The sequence below is a fragment of the Gekko japonicus genome, unplaced genomic scaffold (genome assembly GCF_001447785.1).
Source record: "Gekko japonicus isolate JY-2015 unplaced genomic scaffold, Gekko_japonicus_V1.1 scaffold1588, whole genome shotgun sequence".
In the NCBI taxonomy this organism is placed as follows: domain Eukaryota; kingdom Metazoa; phylum Chordata; class Lepidosauria; order Squamata; family Gekkonidae; genus Gekko; species Gekko japonicus.
In genome coordinates this window covers 413,917-436,253 of record NW_015167583.1, presented here as the reverse complement: position 1 = coordinate 436,253, position 22,337 = coordinate 413,917, and the positions used below count along the sequence as shown (strand labels likewise).

At 47.0% G+C, this 22,337-nt stretch overlaps 1 protein-coding gene across 1 annotated transcript in view; it reads right to left on the bottom strand.

Annotated features, from left to right (window-relative positions):
• Window positions 1-350: 350 nt before the first annotated feature.
• Window positions 351-22,337, bottom strand: part of DENND5B (DENN/MADD domain containing 5B) — a gene marked incomplete at its 3' end in the record, with an annotated part of 97,661 nt that continues 75,674 nt past the window's right edge. Inside the window, exons 16-21 of the mRNA XM_015413899.1 lie at window positions 13,727-13,872; window positions 10,137-10,255; window positions 6,140-6,327; window positions 4,610-4,692; window positions 3,957-4,083; window positions 351-525 (exon numbers count right to left, since the gene is read on the bottom strand). Of these exons, the coding sequence (XP_015269385.1) occupies window positions 351-525; window positions 3,957-4,083; window positions 4,610-4,692; window positions 6,140-6,327; window positions 10,137-10,255; window positions 13,727-13,872 (838 nt within the window). The remainder of the gene's footprint in view (window positions 526-3,956; window positions 4,084-4,609; window positions 4,693-6,139; window positions 6,328-10,136; window positions 10,256-13,726; window positions 13,873-22,337) is intronic.

Here is a 22,337-nt window from a genome sequence, read left to right as displayed (position 1 = left end):
GAGCTGGTTTTATACCCCGCTCTTCACTACCCAAAGGAGTCCCAGAGCGGCTTACAATCGCCTTCCCCTCCACTCCCCGCAACAGACACCCTGTGAGGTAGGTGGGGCAGAGAGAGCTCTAAGAGAACTGTGACTGACCCAAGGTCACCCAGCTGGCTCAATGTGGAGGAATAGGGAATCAAAACCCCGTTCTCCGCTGCTCTTAACCACTACACCAAGCTGGCCCGGGTTCAAAATCCTACTGCATGTGGAAATGGTTCCGAGTAAGCTGCTTGTGGCCTCAGGTGCCTGTGGGATGACAGGGCAACAATTTGGAACGAATGGGGAATACATGAATGGTAAACACATACCGAGTTCCAAGGCAAACTAGAATCTGGAACTTGCCGTCCTTCCCTATGCTGCGTGGAGCTGTATTGATGGCGTTGACATAGCGGCAGAATGTTGTGTAGGAGGATTTCTGGAGAAGCACATCTTCTTCGCTGTCTCCAACCTGGTCTGTTGTCTCAAAGTAGGCAACGGCTTTCTCTGAGCATGAAGGGAAGGTGAAAATGAAAATGCTTTCTTGGCAACGAACGACAGCCTTTAGGCCCATAGCACCTTAGAACCAGATGTTATGGAAGACATGACTATTGACCCCAACAGCAGCCCCAGTCTCTTCTTCTCTCGTTTCTTCCCCCATACCCCAGAGCAAGCTAATTTATGCAGTAGCCAAATTACTCGCTCACAACTTTAATGCCAGTAGCTCACAAAGTAGAATTTTTGTTCACAAGACTCCAGAGCTTAGAGGGAACATTGGTGGGCACAATCCCAAAGTGGCTACCACAAGAGACAGAGCCAGGCACAAAGTATCGGGGAGGGAGGCCATGCATAATTCTAGTCCTAACTCTTCAGCATTTCAGTCAGAATATGTGTTGAACAGGATGCCTTCTAAGCAATGCTCCCTCTAAGCTGTGGAGTCTTGTGAGCAAAAAATTCCTACTTTGCGAGCTACTGGCACGAATGTTGTGAGCCAGCGATTTGGCTGCTGCATCAATTCGTTTGCTCTGGGAGCCCTCCTTCCTGAGCTAAGACAAAGACGTGTGAGTCGGGGGCTAAAAAACTGTGAGCTAGCTCACACTGACTCAGCTTAGAGGGAGCACTGCTTCTGAGATTAGCATTTAAAAAAAAAATATTTCCCTGCATACACACAGTTTGACTTCATTCCTATGCTAAAGAACCTTGTGCTGTGGTTTTAAAAATCTGCACAGCCAATCAGATCTCCAGTGGCCAATCGGAAGCCCAATTGGGCAAAAGCCCCCGCCTCCTAAAAACACTTGGCAAGTGCCAGGAAAGGTGTCAGCGGAGCCCACGGAGCACCACGTTGGGAACCCTGATCTAGGAGTACAACATGCACCATGTCAGCACACTGCAGATTTAGCAGTCAATGTACTGGGAAAACTCACATATTATCCCATTATGAGTCTTTTACCATCAGATACTACCAAGGAGAGCGACTGCTGTTGTTAGTAGCCCCCTTGAATGTATCCTAACATCTGCCATCACTTCTGAGATTAGCATTTAAAAAAAAAAAATTTCCCTGCATACACACAGCTTGACTTCATTCCCGTGCTAAAGAACCTTGTGCTGTGGTTTTAAAAATCTGCACAGCCAATCAGATCTCCAGTGGCCAATCGGAAGCCCGATTGGGCAAAAGCCCCCGCCTCCTAAAAACACTTGGCAAGTGCCAGTAAAGGTGTCAGCGGAGCCCACGGAGGACCACGTTGGGGGCCCTGATCTAGGAGTACAACATGCACCATGTCAGCACACTGCAGATTTATCCACTTCTCTAAGTAGCAGTCAATGCACTGGGAAAACTCACATATTATCCCATCATGTGTCTTTTACCATTAGATACTACCAAGGAGAGGGACTGCTGTTTTTAGTAGCCCCCTTGAATGTATCCTAACATCTGCCGTCAACCAATGTTCCCTCTAAGCTGAGCTGGTGTGAGCTAGCTCAGTTTTTTAGCCTCCGGCTCACACGTTTTTGCCTTAGCTCAGGGAGGATGGCTCCGGAGCAAGCTAATTTATACAGCAGCCAAATCGCTGGCTCGCAACTTTAATGCCAGTAACTCACAAAGCGGAATTTTTGCTCACAAGATTCCACAGCTTAGAAGGAGTACTGCCTTCAACCCTAATTAGCCTTTCTTTAATGAGTGATCAAATGAATAAACACACACACACATGTTGTTTTCAGTGTTACAAGGTTCAATTGCTGACCTGCTCAGACCAAAGATAGCAGATTATTTTCTGTGCAGCTTTTGCTAAACGCTTGAAGGGAAAATCCTTACTCTGGTTGACACTGACCAGGTTAAAACAGAGACAAAAATATTCTCTGTGATTCTGTATGGATGAGATTTCAAAACAAGAACCTGGCAGCTCCAACTGGTTCAAAATGCCGTTCATAGTCTCAGTGGATGGCACAGCCCCTGTTGTTTACTCTTGGGGAACACACAGGCATTTAAAACTATATATTTGTGCATTAAACACCACATCCTGGCAACTGCCTTAGCTTTCCCTCACATTTAATAAGTAACTATTCTGTTATTTAGCTATTCGTTTCTTGAGTGGCATCTTGGCCTGGTCTGGGTTAGAACCAGCTAATTTATAGTCTCAAAATGCATTCCTAAAGCACTGAGAACATAGTAGCTTTGAACCCAGAGGTAATTACTACCTTGAAGGCATCCACGGTGGAAAAAGCGTTCTCTCTATATTCTACTGCTTTACACTAGCATACAAGTGTAAAAGTTTACTGCACAAAGGTGCAGTTTTGGTATGGAGAGCAGGCACTTCACCAGTCCCGTTTCAAGAATTTAACCAGTGTTGCACAGGTCCCGAACACAATGAACCACACCAAAAAGGCAATGTGCAAGTCAGCATAGAGACGACTGCCCCAAGACATATTGGTGCCCAGTGCAAAACAATAAGAACCAACTCCTATTCAAAGTCAGCTCCATTTTATTCAATTAGACTTATTTTTTTTTAAGTGTTCTTAGGACTGCAAGGCCACATTCCGTTCCTTCTCCTTGGTGGTAAAGATGTCGCAATAGGCTATTCGCTGGCTGAGGGGTCCCCATTGCTTTACAGAATTTTTGGGCCACCACTTTTTTTCTGCAGGCATAAATACATGCTGGAAATCAGTTTCACCAGTATGTCAGCAAGCTGCCAAAGGTTCTTTACTGTATGTGTTGTTTCTAGTTAGCCTTTCATGCGCATGTCTACCCAGACTTCCATACGCTCATCTCGTGCTGCTCTGCATTCCTTTCCTCGAACGCTATGCCCGCTTTGATGTACTGCTATCTGACCAAGGCCACAGGTGGGGATGAGCTGGCTTTGCTATGCTTAGTCTTTGCTGCACAGAAGTGTGGGAATAGATTAATTGTTTATAGTTCAGGGGAACGTTAGTTCTCAGGGTTTTGGCGCCAGCTCAGCAAGGCAGCCGTGAGCGTGGAAACCAGATCTATTGGCCACAGTAGTTCTGAACTTGCTTTATCCTTCCTTGCACAATCCGTTCTCATTATTCTGAACAGTGCCTATGTTCCAGTGCTTCATGACTTCAATAAAGTAAAACCTTTCTACAAGCGTGTACTTGATTGCCAGATGTGGGGTCTGACACAGTACTAACTACAATGCAAGTGTAATGGACAACCAAGCCCAGGCTAGCCTGATCTCATCAGATCTCAGAGGCTAAGCAGGGTCAGGCCTGGCTAGTATTTGGATGGGAGACCTCCAAGGAATACCAGGCTCACGATGCGGAAGCAGGTAACGGCAAACTACCTCAGAACGTCTCTAGCCTTGAAAACCCCACAGGGTCACCATAAATAAATGGCAAAATAAATAAAATAAATAAATAAATGGCAAATAAATTTTTAAAGAACGGACAGCCAGGGTCTGTACCCAGCAAATCGTGCTGATTACCTATGAAGTCCCAGATGAAGACGTTTTTATGGAATATACGAGCGGACTTGAAACCATGGTGGAAGACCTGCTCCAGTGCCACAACCAGGCCATTTTCTCCGCACAACAGAACAGTGAGACTTCCCCTCTACAGAAGAAGAAAGGATGTTTGAAAACATTTCACATATCAACACATATATTTTTAAAGAATACTGTTAATGGTATCCCCGCTTCTGGTTTAGTGTTGCCCCTCAACAAATTTTCTAGGTGAGTTGCAGTCTCTGCATCTCTCCATTACTGCACCTAGGCAGAAGAAACCTCCACCTTGGATTCCAGGACCCAGCAATGACTTGGCAAGAGCTGCTGTACAAAGAGTGCAGGCCTGTTTTGGGGCCATCTGATATCGGAAGAAACATTCCGGGAAGAGAGCCTGGCCAGTGATCGGGGGGGCACAACCTCTCCCTGTACTTGTAAGCAGCTTTATTTGGGGGCCGCCCTCTTGAAAGGAAGGGCAAAGCTCTAGAATGTTCTGAAGCTGGATCTGTACCGCTGGTGCAGAAAGTCAAGAGAAGGAGCCAAAGCTCTCACTGATCCAGATGTCTTGCTCTTCAAAGGGCAATGTGTGAGAGCTGGGGTTCAGTATATACACGTAGCAACAGCAGTTCAGAAGATACCTCTTTCTCTGGCTTGTGAAAGTGTTTCACGATATTGTTCACAGCTTCCCCGATTCCCTCTTGGATCTGTCCCGCATTGGGTTCTAAGCATAAAGAAAAAAGTTGAGAGCAAAAGAGGGTGAATTCACCATCAATTTTAAACAGATGTAATAAAGCTGCTTTTCATGCACAGATTAAAGGCTGTGAGTGGCATTAAATGCTTTCAAAATGTCCAGACAGGGTGTGCCATTAATGCTGAAGATAAACCTACTTCATTACGAACTCCCCCAAAGCAGAAGTAAACAGCTACCCAGATATAATGTTTAACGCTTGCATTTACCCTGGTCAAATTGCAAATTCCATGCCTTTTAGACAGGGGTCATTTAGTAGAAAAAGAGGTGCAGGAGCTCATTAGCTTATTTGCATATGCCACACCCCCTGACATCACCGGAAGTGTGTCAGAAGGCAACACCCACCGCTCAAGCTCCACTGGACCGTTTTGGATTGCTAGCTATCGAAACGTGCTAGCTATCCAAACGTGCAGATCTGTCCTCACAGAGGAGGGAGAGCTTGTACCTGAATAAAACGTGGTCTTAAAGGTGTCACTGGACTGTTTTGGGCCAGGGGGGGCTCTGCAACTTACCTGGCTGCTTCTTGCTCTGACTGAGGGCTGCTGGGAGCAGGGGGTGGGGCTTGTTGCATGTGCCCACCCCCTGGGCTCTTTACTGCCAGAGCTCCGCTCCTGTGCGCTCCTGCAGGAAATGACCCCTGCTTTTAGGACGACATATTCCTAGCACCGTAAGCAAGACTTATGGATCCATGTGGCCTGGGAACATTGCATTTTCTTAAAACTTTTGTCACCAATCTTCTCGCAAATAAATATACATTCATCAATGCAATCATGATGTCAGTGTTTCAGCTATGCTGCCATGGGAGGGGTCAGATGACCTGTGTACAAAGTACTGAGGCATTCCTTCTGTGCTTCTTCTCTGCTGTAACGCTTGCTTATCTACAGCCATGCAGGTGGTGTGGTGTCTAGGAGTGAGGGAACTGTGGGAGTGCTGTCGGTTCCCAGCTTTGGCTCCAACGGCCTGGGGCTCCTTCTCCCGTGCGCAGAAATGTGGCTAATTGGCCCAAGGAAGAGGTGTGTGTGCATACGAATACCCTATATCCCATTATGCTTGTAGGGGCGACGCCATTCTTAACAGTGCCTTTGTTAATGCATCTATAGCTCTTCAATAAAGTATAACCTTTTTGGTAAGCATGTACTCCGTTGTTGGCTGTGGAACCTGACACAGTGGTCCAAACTTTGAAAGACTGAATATTCTAAAATCGGCAAGTTGGGTTATCCCAGTTTTTTGCAGGTATGCATTTATTAACATGCTGGAAAAACTGCATTTTCAATGTGCAGGGAAAATTGCACAGGCGGAAGATTAAGGCCCACCTTGCAAACATAAGAATGTGTCCATCTGGTGGACAAAAGCTGAAAAGGGGCTGTTCCCCAGCAGCCATACTATCTGCTTGTTACCACGACCGGAAGTTAGACCTTACTTGTATTTTTCCCTGTGAGGGTAGTGATGCTCAGCCGCCGAGCCGTAGTTGGGGATTTCTGCTGCGGCGGGGTTCGGCACTGCTTCCCGAGATCTTCCTCGGAGGTTGACGAAACCAGCTCTCCTATCAGGATCCTCTCCAGGCTGCCGTCATCCACTCCCTTCCCCAGCCACCTCCCACACGGGAACCTGAAGTGCCACACAATGCAGGAAGGAGCTACAATTAGATTATTTTTTTTCTAAAAGAAAAGACTGGCACAGACAAGCTTCTACTTGAAAAAAAAAATCACATTCTTTTGTCTCAAGTCATCCGAGCCCTGCAATCCATATACATGACATCAGTACAGGACCAGTACAGTCTGCATAGTTAAGTGTTGCACTTTGAGAACACAGTTTGGAAGGGGGAGAGGCCCTGCCCAAGAGCTGGCTCATATGCTTCAGTTCAATCCTTGTCTTGGAGAGTTGGACTTGGGGCAGGGCCTTTTCTTCACCAAGTCCCTAGAGCAGGGACTATGGCTCCAGAGCCAACGTGAGGCTCAGTACAGACCCAAATATTGCCCTTTAAAAAAATATTTGTGTTAAGGTATATTCAAGGGGTAGGTCAAAGGCCGGGAGGGAAGGCAGCATGGCATGGCCTGATCTCATCAGATCTCAGACGCTAAGCAGGGTTAGTGCTTGGATGGGAGGCCACCGAGTAAGACTCCGCAGGGCGAAGGCATTGGCAAAAGACCTGTGCTACTCACTTGCCTTGAAATACCTTTGCTGGGGTGGCCATAGGTGGGTTGTGATTTGATGGCACATATGCAGGCCACCAAATGTGAAGGGAGCACTCACTGGAGAAGACCCTGGTGCTGGGAAAGATTGAAGGTCAAAGAAGACGGGGACGGCAAAGGATGAGATGGTTGGACAGTGTCATCGATGCAACGAACATGAAGTTGAGCAAACTTCAGAGGACGGCGGAAAACAGGAGGGCCTGGCGAGATCTTGTCCATGGGGTCGCGAAGAGTCGGACTCGACTGTGCGACTGAACAACATGCAGGTATGTAGGTGGAAGGCTAGAATTACCAGTATGTGAAGGGAATAGCAGGGAAAGATTCTTGTGGGACTAAAGGGTTTCTTAGAGATGCTTTGCAGACAGGGAAACGATTGAAGGGAACAATTGCCAGTAATCCACATGCACATTTTTTCCTCCGTTTTTTAAAAAAATTAATTTTCAACATAAAAATACAAAAACAACAATTTTGGTATGAATACACAGTTGTAACAAAAGACTGTATGGATGCTAACAATTACTGTAATAAGAACTATATAACAACTTAGTATATAGCAATAATTTTAAGGCTATCTGGATTTATGCTAGAGCACTAAAGCAACAGGGGGTGCTTGTTTATATATTCACTACTGCTTCTATTGTGTGTGCTGATCCCTAATGGTTACAGTTGGATCACAGTCTTTTTCCATGGTGGGCCTAGTCCTTTGTAAAGGCCTAGCAGTGGATGCAGAGGGTATCTTCACTGGCTACATTTAGGAAGACATAAAAAACGGTAACTGTTTCAGCAGATTTGATTGTGTTTAACTATGAATGTGTTTCTTTCCCAAAATTCTGCATGTTTCTAAACATTTAATTTGTAATGTGGGCATTTTCATCTGTGTTCGAATGTTGCTAATTGCAACATTCATTTTTGCCCTTGCAACCTGGCTGGCGTACTGGTAGCCACCTTGAGTCCATGGAGATGAGGCAGGATAAAAATGTTTTGAATAAATAATGGAAAACTTGCAGCCGCTCAGTGTTTGTGCTGAGTAAATGTTACAGTTTATTAATCAACGTGTCAGTTACCAGTAATGCAACATGTCAATTACCAGCAGTGCTAAATTGTGTATTTTCATTTACATAAGTGGGCTGTCTTGTCGTGGCTCTTTGTTGATCTTTTGCTCTCAATTTTGATGTGGTTTGGCTTTTTTAATTATTAAAGGCTGCTGATGCCTGTCCTGCTCTCAGCCAGAACTGAGTTAGATGAAATGGGGGGGGGGGGGGGCCCCGCATTGGGGGGGGGGGGGGGGGTCCCTGACCTAGCCTAAGACAGCATCCTATTTTCATAGAGCATTATTTCAATACTTGTTTAGAAATCCCAATTTCTAAAGCAGCAAAGGAATATTCTTGACATTTTAGGTCTAGCTCTCGTGCTACTATTTAATAGAAAAGGGAAGTCTTGGGTCTCCATACTTCTTTCCTGAGGCATGATTTCCCCTACATACTTACATCAAATACTCTGACATTTGACAAAACACCCAGTAATTCTGTGGAACAACAAGCTTTCAGCAAAAGAGCTTCGGGCCAGGAATTTGAATGCTGTCTGCTTGCTTTGTAATTGTACGGCATTTTCAGATACGTACAACAACAAAAAAGAATATCCTTGATACTCCAGCTCAGGACAAAGAGCAACACACATTTTAAAAAGATTTAGAGAGTAAAGGGGGGAGGGCGGAAATGCTGCGTATATTTTGAAGAGTCGGAGAAGAGCCAATTTAGTGTAGTGGTTAGAGCATCCGACTAGGAACAGGAAGGAGCAGATTCAAATATCTACTGTGCCTTGAAACTCACTGGGCTACTTTCTTTCAGCCTGACCTACCTCATATGGTTGTTGTGGGATCAAATGGGGGAGAGAGCAGCATACGCCACCCTGAGTTTCTTGGAAGAAGGCTGGGATAGAAGGCATAGCTTTTGTGTGGAGTTTGAAGGCTACAAAAGGCTGTTTACAGATATTAAATGGAGCATAAAACGAACTTTATGAGTACTCAAAGAAACCTTCTGTCCTTAGGACGAGCAAACCCTGCCTCATATTAAAGGGGAGGGGGGATAGAAGTAATTAATAGCCGTTTGCAAATCTTTTCAGACTTTTGTCTTGAAGAAGTACCCAGTTGGGCACAAGGAATTTTTGTCGCATGCATGGTTATCAGAATCTATAAAGGGGAACCAGCAATTAAAGGCTCCCAGGGAGTGATGGCCGGCCATGATTTCCTCTGTATTTTGGGTGGTCCTCTGAAGTTCTGAGAAGTATAAAATTTGAAACATCTCCAAATATTTTTCGCATTTGGGTTTCTCTTTTTAAATGTTGCGATCCCAGGACTTGTTTAGATACGGATATCCCACGTTTCTCTCCAACGGGGACTTCAAATTGGTTTGCAACCTACACCCAGGCCTATAGCCAGAAAATTTTCGGGGGGGGGGGGGGGGGAAGGCACGTGCCTACATCACTTCTGACGTCACAAAAATAATCTACCTTGTTTCACTTTCTCAGGCTCTACAGCCCTGGAACAGAGCGGGGCCAGGCCGGGGCCGGGTAAGGAGAGGGGTTCATCATGGTAGTGGCAGGGAGGGGGAGACAGGCAACCAACACCCGCCTCCGACTCCTCACTGCCCTCCCAATGCAATGTAAGGAGCCCAGCTGGGCTGCAAACAGAGAGGCTCATGCAGTCTTGGGAGGGATGGGGAGGTGAGGGGGGGGACCGGGAGGGGTGGGCAGTGAGGGGGCAGGGCACATTTGTGAGGGAGCATCTCCTCAAACGCCCCCCCTTGTGGCTACGGGCCTGCATGCATCCTTCCTCCATTTTGTCCTCACAACAGCTCTGTGAGGTGGGTTAGGCTGAGAGTGAGTGACTGGCCCAAAGTCACCCAACGCACTTGCATTTGTCGGCACTGGAACCCAGAGTCTCCCCTCTCTTATTCTGACACTCTCACCACTGCATCACGCTGGGACTTTTAACTGTGCTTCTGAAGACCTGAAATCATAGTGTTTTTTGAAAAGTTGATCTTTTTAAACAGCATGTGTATCCATAATCAGGCTACCAAATTTGTTAATTTATTTGCAATGCTAATTTAAAGTAAGAAAGACGTGTACGTGTGAATATATTTAACACCACAGTTTCTAATCAAGGAAGATTGAGCTCAGCCATGCTGGCCTTCCACAGAAATACTTAGCTGAATTTCCTCTACTTACTTGTAAGTATGTCCCGTGATCTCATTCCTGACCATGACGCAATCCACCAGCCATTTGGCTAACAGCCCTGAGTTGTCATGGCCTAACTGAACAGTGGTTAATTTCCCCAAGTTCTGACACTGTACAGGGAGAGGGAAAAAAACATTTAAAGTCAAAATAATTTTAGAAATTACAACATACAGGAAAAAATACCCCATTTCTGTGCTCAAATAAGCACAGAATACTCCCCTGAGCTTTAAAGCTGCCACATGGATTCTAAACAGACAAGTGTGGGCCTGTAAGACTCCCCCCCCCCTTTTTTACCAGGCCCAGCGCAACTCCCGAGCCCTTCTAGCAACCACCAGAGGGAGGTGCGTTCTCTGTGCAATTACCCATCCCCCGGTATTTTTTAAAGATTTCCATCCATTGCGAGGAAATCAACACAACTCCGTAACATGGGAGGGCCTGGCATGATGTGGTCCATATTTTTAAGATTTCAGAAAAATCTGTTTTGGGTAAGTGTAGCCCCGATCCACAGATTTAGGTATCCACAGATGGGGGCCACACTTGGGAAATAGATATATAGATTCACCGTGGCCAAATGTGGTCTAGTTCATACGTGGATACTTGTCACTTCACGGCTGCAATCTTTACCACCACTGATCAACCAGTCATCCCAACCAACATTGCCTCAATGGCAACACTTTTCTGTGGTGTCCATTCACAAGGAGAAACACCAGTCAGCAAGGTACAACGTGAACACTGTACACACATCAAACAACATACTTGTGTATGGTACCAGGCCTTTAAGGGCAACAGCTGCATATGTGAATCAACTGATTGCATTTGAAAGGATACTGAAGTTTCATCAGTCGTATTATCATTAAGATGGGCTGTTCACACATGCCAGTCATGACGTGGAGCTGCAAGTAAGGAGGCCACGAGTATGCCTGTGTGAACCAGCTCCCCGTGGGTGTGGAAAATACATTTCTCAATTACACAGAGCAATTATTTAGAGGGAGAAAAAAGGAAATGGAATGCTGAACAGCATATAAGAAGGAAGCTTCCAAAAATCAGCATGATTTCATACATAAAGGGCAGGGGAGAGGAAATCTAGACTGATAGTAAGTCACACCAATTTCCAGTACTTGGTTGAACAATTGGCTTTGGAGGCTTTTTGCTTTTGTTGATTCTAACCCAAAACATGCCGCACTTTCAGTCCGATGGACAATGCTGTCAAGTTGCAGCTGACTTATGACCCTGTAGGGTTTTCAAGGCAAGAGACGTTCAGAGGTTGTTTGCCATTGCCTGCCACTGCATAGTGACGCTGGAGTTCTCCAATCTAAGTACTAACCAAAGCTGATCCTGCTAAGCTTTCAAACAGGGCTAGCCTGGGCCAGCTGGGTCAGTGTACACTTTCAGTAGTAAAGGTAAAAGTTTCCCTTGCTCGAAAGCCAGTCAAATCTGACTCTAGGGGGCGGTGCTCATCTCCGTTTCCAAGCCAAAGAGCCAGCGCTGTGTGAAGACTTCTCCGTGGTCATGTGGCCAGCATGACTGAACGCCGAGGTGCCTGGAACGCTGTTACCTTCCCACTGAAGGCCTCCCAAATCTACTTGCAATTTCTTGCTTTCGAACTGCTAGGTTGGCAGGAGCTGGGGCCAGAGACGGGAACTCACTCTGTCACGCGACACTCGGGCCTCGAACTGCCGAGCTACCGACCTTTGGGTCTGCAACTCAGCGTCTTAACCTCTGAGCCACTGAGCAGTTTCAATACAAGAGGTTTAATGGAGCCTCTGCTGAATTTAGGCTCCAACCCCAGTTTTGGAAATCTCAGTTCAAGCCCACAGCAAGCAGTGTTGTTTTACATACATCTATGCATTCTTCAGTGTGCACATAACGTTATTGGATAACGACTGGTAAACTGAGGAATGCTAATACACACAGAGGGAAGCACAGACTGTGGTCAGGTTCCATGTGCCCAGGACTCTCCCTCGGTCAGCTGCAGAAAGGGAAAACATCTCTCATGCTTCCTTCTGTCATATTCACAGGCACTGCAGCAGCTGCAAAATCAGGCATCTCTAGAAAAAGCAGCCCTATAAACACCGATGTGTGTGTGTGTGTGTGTCTTCAGCTTTTGCTTATTGCTTTTGTATAAACGAAACGCCTTTAAGGAGACGACAAAGAAATCGAGCTTCTCTTTTGCCCCAAGGATGTCACATGGTTCTGCGAGGGAGCAACCCACATTTCTTTAACCAGTGCGACGAGTGGAATGTGTTTAAATAAGATTTATTTATATTCCCACAACGTGCATGTAAGGTGGCTTTCAACAAGATGCATTAAACGCACGCGAAGGCCACATTCAGATCTCACGAACAAATCTCTGCCTGTGTTGGATACACATTCAGGTGGGGCGGCCGTGTTGGTCTCAAGCAGCAGAACAAAGTTCGAGTCCAGTGGCATCTTTAATGCCAACAAAATTTCATGCCTTGAGTAAAACTCTGTTGGGCTTAAAGGTGCCACTGGACTCAGGGCCGGCGCGAGGTGTTTCTGCGCCCTAGACGAGGCTGCCTTGTGGTGCAGATGCCAACCTCCCGGTGGGGCCTGGAAACCTCTGGAGCCAGCCACCCTTTTGCTACCGCCGCCACCGCCTCCTCCCCCTACGCAGCTGTCAGACCCAGCGAGCACGCCCCACATGTTCCTGCAGCGCCCTCCAAGATGGAAGAGATTTCTCTCGTGCTCCGCTTCCGAAGGCAGTTTGGGAGGGGGGGGGGATCCTGTCTCCAGGTGGGGGATGCTCACCAGATGCCTCTCCCCAATTAGTGAAGTGCTGACACTTGGAGAACTGCTCGCGGGCTTTTGGTGTGGGGGGGAGGCACAGCTCAGCGCCCCATCCAGGACCCAGCACTCTAGGCGAATGCCTAGTTCGACTAGTGGGTGAGCCGGCCCTGACTGGATTCAAACAATGTGTTGAATACAGTTGCTTCTTGCAATCCCCTGCTCCCTCCCACCTCTTCTCATGTACACAGCATGATTAGAGTCTTCCTGGTTCGGGAAGCCTTGAATCAGTCTGCATAACATCCAAATTTGCATAACAGCTGAATGCAGGTAAATCGGAAAACTGCCGTTTGTTTCCTCTCGACCAAGCAGCCTTCGACACTGGGGTTAAACTGCGGTTTGGAAGCTCTGTTCTTTGGGAGGGACTGCACAGGACTGATTTGCCCAAGAGCCTGCATTCAGACAGAATGGCAAACTGGAGTTTGATGGAAGGCCTCCCAAACCAGGAAGTTTCAATGGTGGTCTATGTGCAAAGAGAGGTGAGAAGAGGAAGTATGTGTACGACATGGCCAAGAAGCTGTTCTTATTGGCCATGATGAACAAGCAGAAGTGTTACATGGTGTCTGAATGCAACCAAAATACTTGGATTTTTTTTTAAAAGGCACACAACACATTACTAAATCCATTAATGACAAAAACACATAAATACATTATCAATTAGGAAGCTTATTTGCACATTTTTAAAGCATTATTCTAAATGCAAGTAACTTAAAAAAAAACATGGCTGCAGCTGGTTTTGGAAGCGGAAAAGATAGGGGTGAAGGTATAAAACTCACCTCAAATGTCATTTCTAGAAGATTTTTCGGAATCTGCATTATTCCAGTATCGCCCAGTTCTCCCGAAACACAAATCCATGGGTTCGAGGTGGTGATTGCATTGCTTAGCTTCTTAATGGGGATGATCACCGTCCTATATGGAATTACTGCAAAGGCAAGCAGGAATTTCAGAGTCTGGAAACTTAAATTAAGGGAAAGCAGTATTTTATGTACACAGAGAGAGACAGAGACAGAGAGAGCGAGAGCACATGCATTGTTGAAGGCACCCTAGAAATCACAGCAACATTAATAGTAAATGTGGCAGGATTCAGATAATATAAAGGCTCTTTTGAAAAACACACAGTGTTATTTACAGCACACTGCAACAATGTGTCCTGAGCATCTGGCGCATAAAGGCAGCACACCTCTGCACACGGAGGCTGCTTTCAGCTGATATCCTTCTTGAGTTTGTCTAACCCTTCTTAGCTAGTGGCTATCTCTGCATCTTGCAGCAGTGCATTCCATAAGTTAATTACGTGCCATGTGAAGAAGTACTTCCTTCTGCCATAAAAGTCCTAATGTAGTCCACCACAATAAATGAATAAAACGGAACTTACTTCTTAACAGACTTGCTGATTCCCAGGAAAGTATTCTTGGGATTGCAGCTGAAGTCTCCTAGCACCTCTAAACACATATTTATTGTGGCATAAGCTTTGTTTCAAATACGTTTTATTTAATAGGTTGAGAGGCACTAAGCCATTGGCAAAAGCTGCATACAAATTCAGTTTGCTGTAGTAGTTAAGAGCACAGACTCTAATCTGGGAGAACCGGGTTTGATTCCCCACTCCTTCCACATGCAGCAGTTGGCATGACCTTGGATCAGTCACAAGTTCTCTCAGAGCTGTTCTCTCAAGAACTCTCTCGGCCCCACCTACCTCACAGGGTGTCTGTTGTGTGGAGGGGATGGGAAAGGAGATTGTAAACGGCTCTGAGACTCCTTCGGATAGTGAAGGGTGGGGTATTCGTTTTCTACCCCAGCAATTTTGGCTTCCTGTCCCTTCTCAGTTTGGTGTAGTGGTTCAGTGCGTGGACTCTAATCTGGGACAACCGGGTTTGATTCCCCACTCCTCCACTTGCACCTGCTGGATGACCTTGGGCAAGCCGTAGTTCTGGCACAGCTGTTCTTGAAAAATAGCCGTTTCTGTCAAGAGCTCTCTCAGCCCCACCTACCTCACAGGGTGTCTGTTGTGGGGAGGGGAAGGGAAAGGAGTTTGTAAGCCGCTCTGAGACTCCTTTGGGTAGTGAAGGGTGTGGTATAAATCCAATCTCTTTTTTTTCCCTTCTCATCAGACGATGTGACTATCTGTAATTCATTCTCCGTTGCTGCCTCATCCCTGGGGACTGGCCTGCCTGAAGGCGTACAAAGGGCACCTTCACTGTCCGCCAGACATACGGCCGTGCTCTTCTACACAGTTTTCCAATAGCTTGTAGTCTTTGAGCAAAATTTTAACAACTGCTGCATGGATATTTTTAACAACTGATGTCGCATTGCGTAGGGGTTCCCCCCTCCTCCGTTTTACTGTTTTAACAAACCAGCTTTATGGCTGTCTGCTGGCTACCTTCAGCTCTGTGGAAAGGCAGGATAGAAACCATTTTAAAATGAAAATGAGAGGGTTTCCTGCAGTGATGCTGTTTTCTGTGTACCGAAACTGTCACAGCTTTTACAGCCATGTGGAAAGCATCACTGGCATCAATCGTTAGCACAGGCCGATCTAAAAAAATCCCACTAGATGCCGCTATTTGCAAAGCAGCCAGAAGGGAAGCAAATTTAGAAACTGCAGATTCATGCCCTTGCTATTTTTAGAAGGCAGGAAGGACAGTAGAGCAAAAAATAATAATCATACTTTCCCTCTTATTTTAGGTGTCACGTGCTGGGTCAATTTATTACCCAAATAAACCTCACGCTCGCTCTCGTTCTTCCTCCCTGTTCCCCTTGAGACGATAGCTTTGAGATTAACAGGGTTGCCAGCTCTGGTTTGGGAAATTCCTGGAGATTTGAGGGGTGGTTGATGGGGAGGGGAGAGACCTCAGTGGGGTGTAATACTATAGAGTCCACCCTCCAAATCAGCCTTTCTTCTTCAGGGGAACTGATCTCCATGACCTCTCCAGGCCCCACCTGGACCTTGACAACGACAACCCTGTCTCAGATGCATCGTGCACCTCCCTTTCTCACTACTCTGGCTTCTTTATTTTTATATACCCCCTTGCCTTTATTCCCTATGAGAACCCAAAGCAGCTCAAGCAATTGCTCTCCCATCTCCCATTTTATTCTCACAACCATCCATGGAGGCAGGTTACACTAAGAGTGTGCCCCACGGACACCCAGAAAGCTTTACAGGAGAGTAGGAATTGGAATCTGGGTTGGGATAGGCTCTGGTAGACCTGGGGTAGATACTCCTGCTGTGCTGTGAAGCTTGCTGGGTGCCTTTGGGCTGGTCTAGCAATCTTGCAACCTCTTTTAGGTACCAACTGTTAACTCTTGCAGTTTGCAAGTTGGAAAAACAGCCACCACCGCCCTGTCCCACTTGTGAGCTAAGCACATGCACGTGTGATTGGACCAAGTGGAGATGAACACGCCATCAACCCCACTCCCATACTGGAGACAAGTTCCAGGGCTCTTTTTGTAGCAGGAACTCCTTTGCATATTAGGCCACACCCCCTAATGTAGCCAATCCTCCAAGAGCTTACAGAGCTCTTCTTACAGGAGCTACTGTAAGCTCTTGGAGGATTGGCTACATTAGGGGTGTGTCGCTTAATATGCAAATGAGTACCTGCTACAAAAAGAGCCCATCATCATCATCATCATCATCATCATCATCATCATCATCATCATCATCATCATCATCATCAGGCATTGTGTGTAGAAGAGCCAAGAGATCCTAAGATTGTCTGGCAGCCACAAGTTCTAGCTCTTTTAGCATTATGCACCACTAGGGGGCGAACTAGACTTGTTTTTTAAGGCAAGAGACGTTTCAGAGGTGGTTTTGCCATTGCTTGCCTCTGTGCCAGGACCCTGGTATTCCGTGGAGGTCACCCTTCCAAATACTAGCCAAGGCCGACATTTACCTTCTGAGATTTGACAGGATTGGGCGAGTCTGGGCTATCCAGGTCAGGGCAGCTAAGCACAGGTGAAAATAAGCACTAGTAAGGGATCAGTTTTTGAGGCCCCCTTCACGTGCATCTGGGATAGTACGGCAGCTCTGAATTATATTCGGCAATGTGTAATAGACTGAACGAGAGGTAGATTTGTTGGTCTTCCTTCCATCGTTTGCATGCTTACTTAACACGTACCGAAAACCAACACCATAGGTGATTAATTTCACATCCTCCCTGAAATAATGTGGGAGCAACAGCTATTGTGGAGGAAGTGGCACTCGTGTTCCCCATGGCATGGGAGTGTCAGTCTACCGCTACTGCAGAAGGCAGGGACTTGCCCCCCAACTGGGCTCAACTGACGCCACTGCACAACAGGAGTGACCCAGGGATTGTGCTTGGTCCTTTTAGCTGGTATCTCTCAAGATTAAGGGCTCACATCTAAAGCTCTGGACATTTATGTGTCCCCTGCCTCCCCAGTTCGTCTCAGGCTGCCTTTCCTCTCCTATATCCCTCTTCAGTCACAAGCAAATTCTGGCCACAAAGTGGCAAGGGTATAAGAAGACAAATTCCAACTGCCTGCCCTCCACTTCTGGCACTGTTCTACTCTAGCCTAGTAGCCTAACTTCTTTTTTATTTTATTTTTTTTGGTACTTTTTTGAAGTGTGTGTGTGTGTGTGCCCCTGGAAGTCATGGCAACTTCTGGTGACTGACGCCTACTGGGGGCCTAGAGGAAATCCAGAGAGGTTGCTGAATAAAGCCTGTCCCCACCTCCCAACTACTGGTATTCCTTGGAGGTCTCCCATCCAAGTACTTGCCAGAGTCGACCCTGCTTCGCTTCCGAGATCTGACGAGATGCGGCTTGCCTGGGCTATCTAGGTCAGGGGGGCTGTCTAACTTCTTTTTTGAAACTGCCCTACCGTGTTTCACACCGCTGGTCTACAAAGTCAGTACAAAGTCTGAGTGGCAGCAGTTCTCCAGGGGCTCTGGGGTCTTCCACATCACCTACTACCTGATCCCTTAAACTGAGGATGCCGGGGATCGAACCTGGGACCTTCTACACGTAAAGCAGATGCTCTGTCATTGAGCCACGGCCCCTATTTGCCACTGATCTTACTCCTACCCCTCTCACAGCAGCCTGACATGTAGGAATTGAGCAGGCACGGCGCTGTCGGCAAGGGAAACATTTAAGTTCTAAGGAGACAGAAGAGGAGAACCAACACGACACAAGTATCCCTCCAATGATGTATGCCCTAGCTAGGAGGACTGGGCGCATACGGCCATTTGTGCTCGTGCGATCCCCTCCAGAAAGCACTGTTTGAAATGGGTGCACATCTGACATTTGGGAGACAAGAAGCTTTATTGATAAAAAGACCCTTGGATCCCTGGAATCCTTCCGCCCATTTTTTAACGTAGATGTTGGGGAAAACTTTACCTAATAATTCTGCACGTTAGGGCTGCTGTTAGAGACCCAGCAGGGAAGCTGGCAGCTGCACTCGGGGAACTTTGCCAAATCCTGAACACCCGACACAACTCGCCTGTAATAAACCTGTCATGAATTTAGCCGCGTATATTTGTGTGTCAGAACTTGGCAGCCCCCAGCTCCGCTCCCTCCGAGCTTCTTTCTCCTTCCAAATCACTGCCTCCTCCTCCTCCTCCCCCCGTTCCCATATACCTCCATCCTCTCATAAGGACAGAGCTGGCAAAGGACAGGGCTTATATCCAAGCAGTGCGCTGTTGCTAAAGGTGTTTTATGGTCACAAGCAGTGAAAAAACACTGCTTCTTGGGGGTGGCCAAAGGGGCTGGGAGAAGGCCGAGAAGGTGCTGCAGCCTGGATGGAAAAGCTCACGGGGAAACGGAAGGTTTTCTCGGGCACTAGAGGTGACATCATCATGCTGGGCACGGGATGCTCTAGCATCTGGGCACCAGGCCCCCAGTAGGGGTCAGTCACCAGAGGTCACCATGACTTCCAGGTGCGCACACAGTCAGTCACCAGAGGTGACACCCTCGCGCCAGGCATGTCAGGCAGGACGGGGCTCTGTGGGGGCAGGGCTCCCCCCACCAGCCAGTTTGCGGGCCCTGAAATCAGGGGGAAACCCACCCCCATCAGGGGGGGGATGGCAGCCCTACTCCCTACTACTGTTAGCAACCCCTGCCTAGGTAGAAGCAGCCCGGTGCTCCAGAGGGTGCCGCTTACCTGCTGTGCATTACAGCTGCAAAGGAAAGGGACAGTCTGGCCAGAGCAGACTGAACTGGTCCTTGAAATCAAGGAGGCACGGCGGTGTGAACAGGTGGCATTAACAGAAAGACATGGCAAAGGTTGGTCTTCATAAAATAATTAGAGGCGATTGCCCCATGTAATTATTTATCTGGATATTTATACCCTGCATGTCTCTTCAATGGTGAACCAAGCCAGTTTAGGATATATTTCTCTCCTCCTCTGTTCATGCTAGCAGCCACCCCACGAAGGTAGATCAGGCTAAGAGGGGGACAGGCCCAAGGTTACCCGGTAATTTTTTCAAAGCAGAGTGGGGATTCGACACTGGGTCTCCCCAATTTTAGTATGACGCTCTGACTTGGAGCAGTAGCCCCTCAGTTTCTATCCCCAAAACACCTGTCCTCTGCTTGAAATTTACTGGTGACTTTTTCATCAGCTGGACCAAGGGAAGGAAGTTCTTGAGAGATTTCTACCTCCCACCCATCACCTTGAGCCTAGATCAGTCTATACAACAGGTACCTTTTCTGGACACTACACAATGGACATATAAGCACCACTTTACACCAGAAACCCACCAACTGAATCCATTGTCTACAGCCCAGCACACTTGCTCCAATCCCATGGACAGGGACGCATATCTGAACGACTTGCCATTAGGGTTATGACACACTGAATGACGCAAGGAAACATATCAAGAAAGGCCAGACTGGTATCCAAGTAGAGCTTTCTAGAGGACAGTCCTCCCAAAAGAGAACACCACATCACCATCTGATGTTATTTACAGCTCCTGGCTCAAACCTGTCTACCACATCATGAACAGATGCGACGCTGCCTTATACTGAACCAGATCATCAGTCCATCAACGTCGGTATTTACTCAGACTGGCAGTGGTTCTCCAGGGTCTTTCACATCACCTACTGCCTGGTCCTTTTAAACAGGAGTTACCAAGGATTGAACCTGGCCCCCCCCTGCATGTAAAGCAGAGGCTCTCCCGCTAAGCCACAGACCCTTCACTAATCTGTAGAACTTCCTGGACAACAATCCATTGATCTCACAGGCCTTGGACAGGAGGCCTACCCTTGTTTCTAGACAGCCCCCCAAAAAACAAAGAACAACTATCAGCAACAATAGGTAACACAAACCCTGCAACAAATCCGGATGCTGTCTGTTTCCATATCCACTCAGCCAACACTTTTAAAGGGATTAAGAAAATCAGCCATACCACCCAGGGCTCATCGATGTACTCACCCTCCAATGTAAAGTATGCCATTGCATATCAACAACAACTGCCTTTCTGCTGTCTATGTAGGACAAACTCGACAGTCATTGTGCGAAATAATAAATGGGTGCTAATACGACATAAAAAGTGGCAATATTCAGAAACCTGTAGGAGAACATTTTAGTACCCCGGGAATAGAGTCACAATTCTCCAGCAAAGTAACTTCAAAGGGAAGCTCCAGCGTGAAAGCTGATGAGCTAGTCTCAAGGTCTTAACAAGAACACGGATTTCCTTAGCCGTTACAGGTCTTAATTGGTTTAACAAAACTAGGGGAACCGCATTACCAACAATTACTGTTATCATGGAATGTGCCTTTCTTGATTCCATTTGGATTTTACACAACTCACCCCCTGTACATACTTCCTGCATTTCAAGAACCACTGATCCTGCTGCTTATGACTTTCTTCTTTGTAACCTCATATAAACACCCCATCCTGGCCAGACCTGGACGTTCTGTTGGAGAAGCACAGGTGCCAGCGGTGGCCAGGGCTGCCTTTCACCACCTTTGGCAAGCTGCAGCCCTTCCTGAGCAGGAAAGATCTTACCACTGCAATGCATGGTTTGGTAGCACCCAGATTAGACTACAGCAATGTATCAACCCTATTATGTTCCATTTGAATTCTGTGTGCATTTGCTTTTTCAGATTTGCGCAGGCAAATGGTTACTTGCATGCCTACTTAATATGATATTATTCCAACAATCTTCTGCATGATGCATGGTCTGTGGAAGCGTTCCCTAAGCACAACACGTATATGCCAGTTCCCCAGTGCTCTTGTTTCTCCAGGGATCAGGGACACTGCTCTCAAGACCAATGTCTGCACGCATCGTAGGAAGAGCACCAGGTGTCCCTTTATCATGCAAAGCAGAGAATGCTGGGATTGCTCCCTACACACCGATGGTGGTGAAGACACTTGTGAAGCAGAAGTAGTTCACAGCATTGAGCGAAAGAAGGTGATAGAGGAACTGCTCCCGCTCTTCTTCACAACGCAGGAAGGCGTAACGCTTGTACAGTTTCCTGCAAAGAACCAGGGAAAGTGGTTAGACATCCATAAGACTAACAATGAATGAGAAAAAAAGTGGATGCAAACGTGTGAACAACTGCCACAGTTGTCAAATTGCATCAGCTGAGATTTGATGGAAATATCTGACTGTTAGTTAATCCTTGGATCTAACAACAGTTACACATAATGCTTACTGTTTACATGACTGGTACACAGTCTATATTTTCTACGTACCTGGGGCATTTTTTTATCCTGCCCTTCCTCCAAAGTGTTCAGGGCTGGGTACACGACTCTCCCTTCCTCAGGGCCAAACTATACGTTTGAGCGTTTAAAGCACTGGATCCGGATTGGGTCCAGGTTGCCTGGACCAATTCAGGGTCCCTGCAGATAAGCAGCAGCACCTGTGGGGAATGACTTTTAAAGAATAAAGGACAGCTCAAATGGGCTCAGAATGCTGGGGGTGGGGGGGGAGGTCTCCTGCCTTCGCCCCAAACCCTTTTCCCTCACCAGAAAAGCACTGGGAGGGTATTTCTCCATTTTTGCTGCTCTGCGTGCACAGAATACTCTGCATGAGTGACAAAAATGGGAAAATAACTCCCCACCCCCTGTGCCTGCTTTGGCATGGGGAAAGGGCTCAGGGAGCAGGAGCTCTCCCTGCCCTCTGCAGAGGTGTCTGCTGCCCATTTGTGCTGTCAGTATTTTTAAAGCCATTCCCCACAGCTGCTGTTCGACTGTGGGGAATATAAATTGGGTCTAAGCCCTCCCACTGTTGACCCCCCCCAAGCACCAAGAAGACAGAGCATCACTTGCCCCAGAGCCCCTAGCTATACCTTTTGGCTAATAGCCACTGATGGACCTCTGCTCCATATGCTTATCTAATTCCCTTTTGAAGCCGTCCATGCTTGTAGCTCCCACCACTTCCTGTGGCAGTGAATTCCATGTGTTAATCACTCTTTGGGTGAAGAAGTACTTCCTTTTAT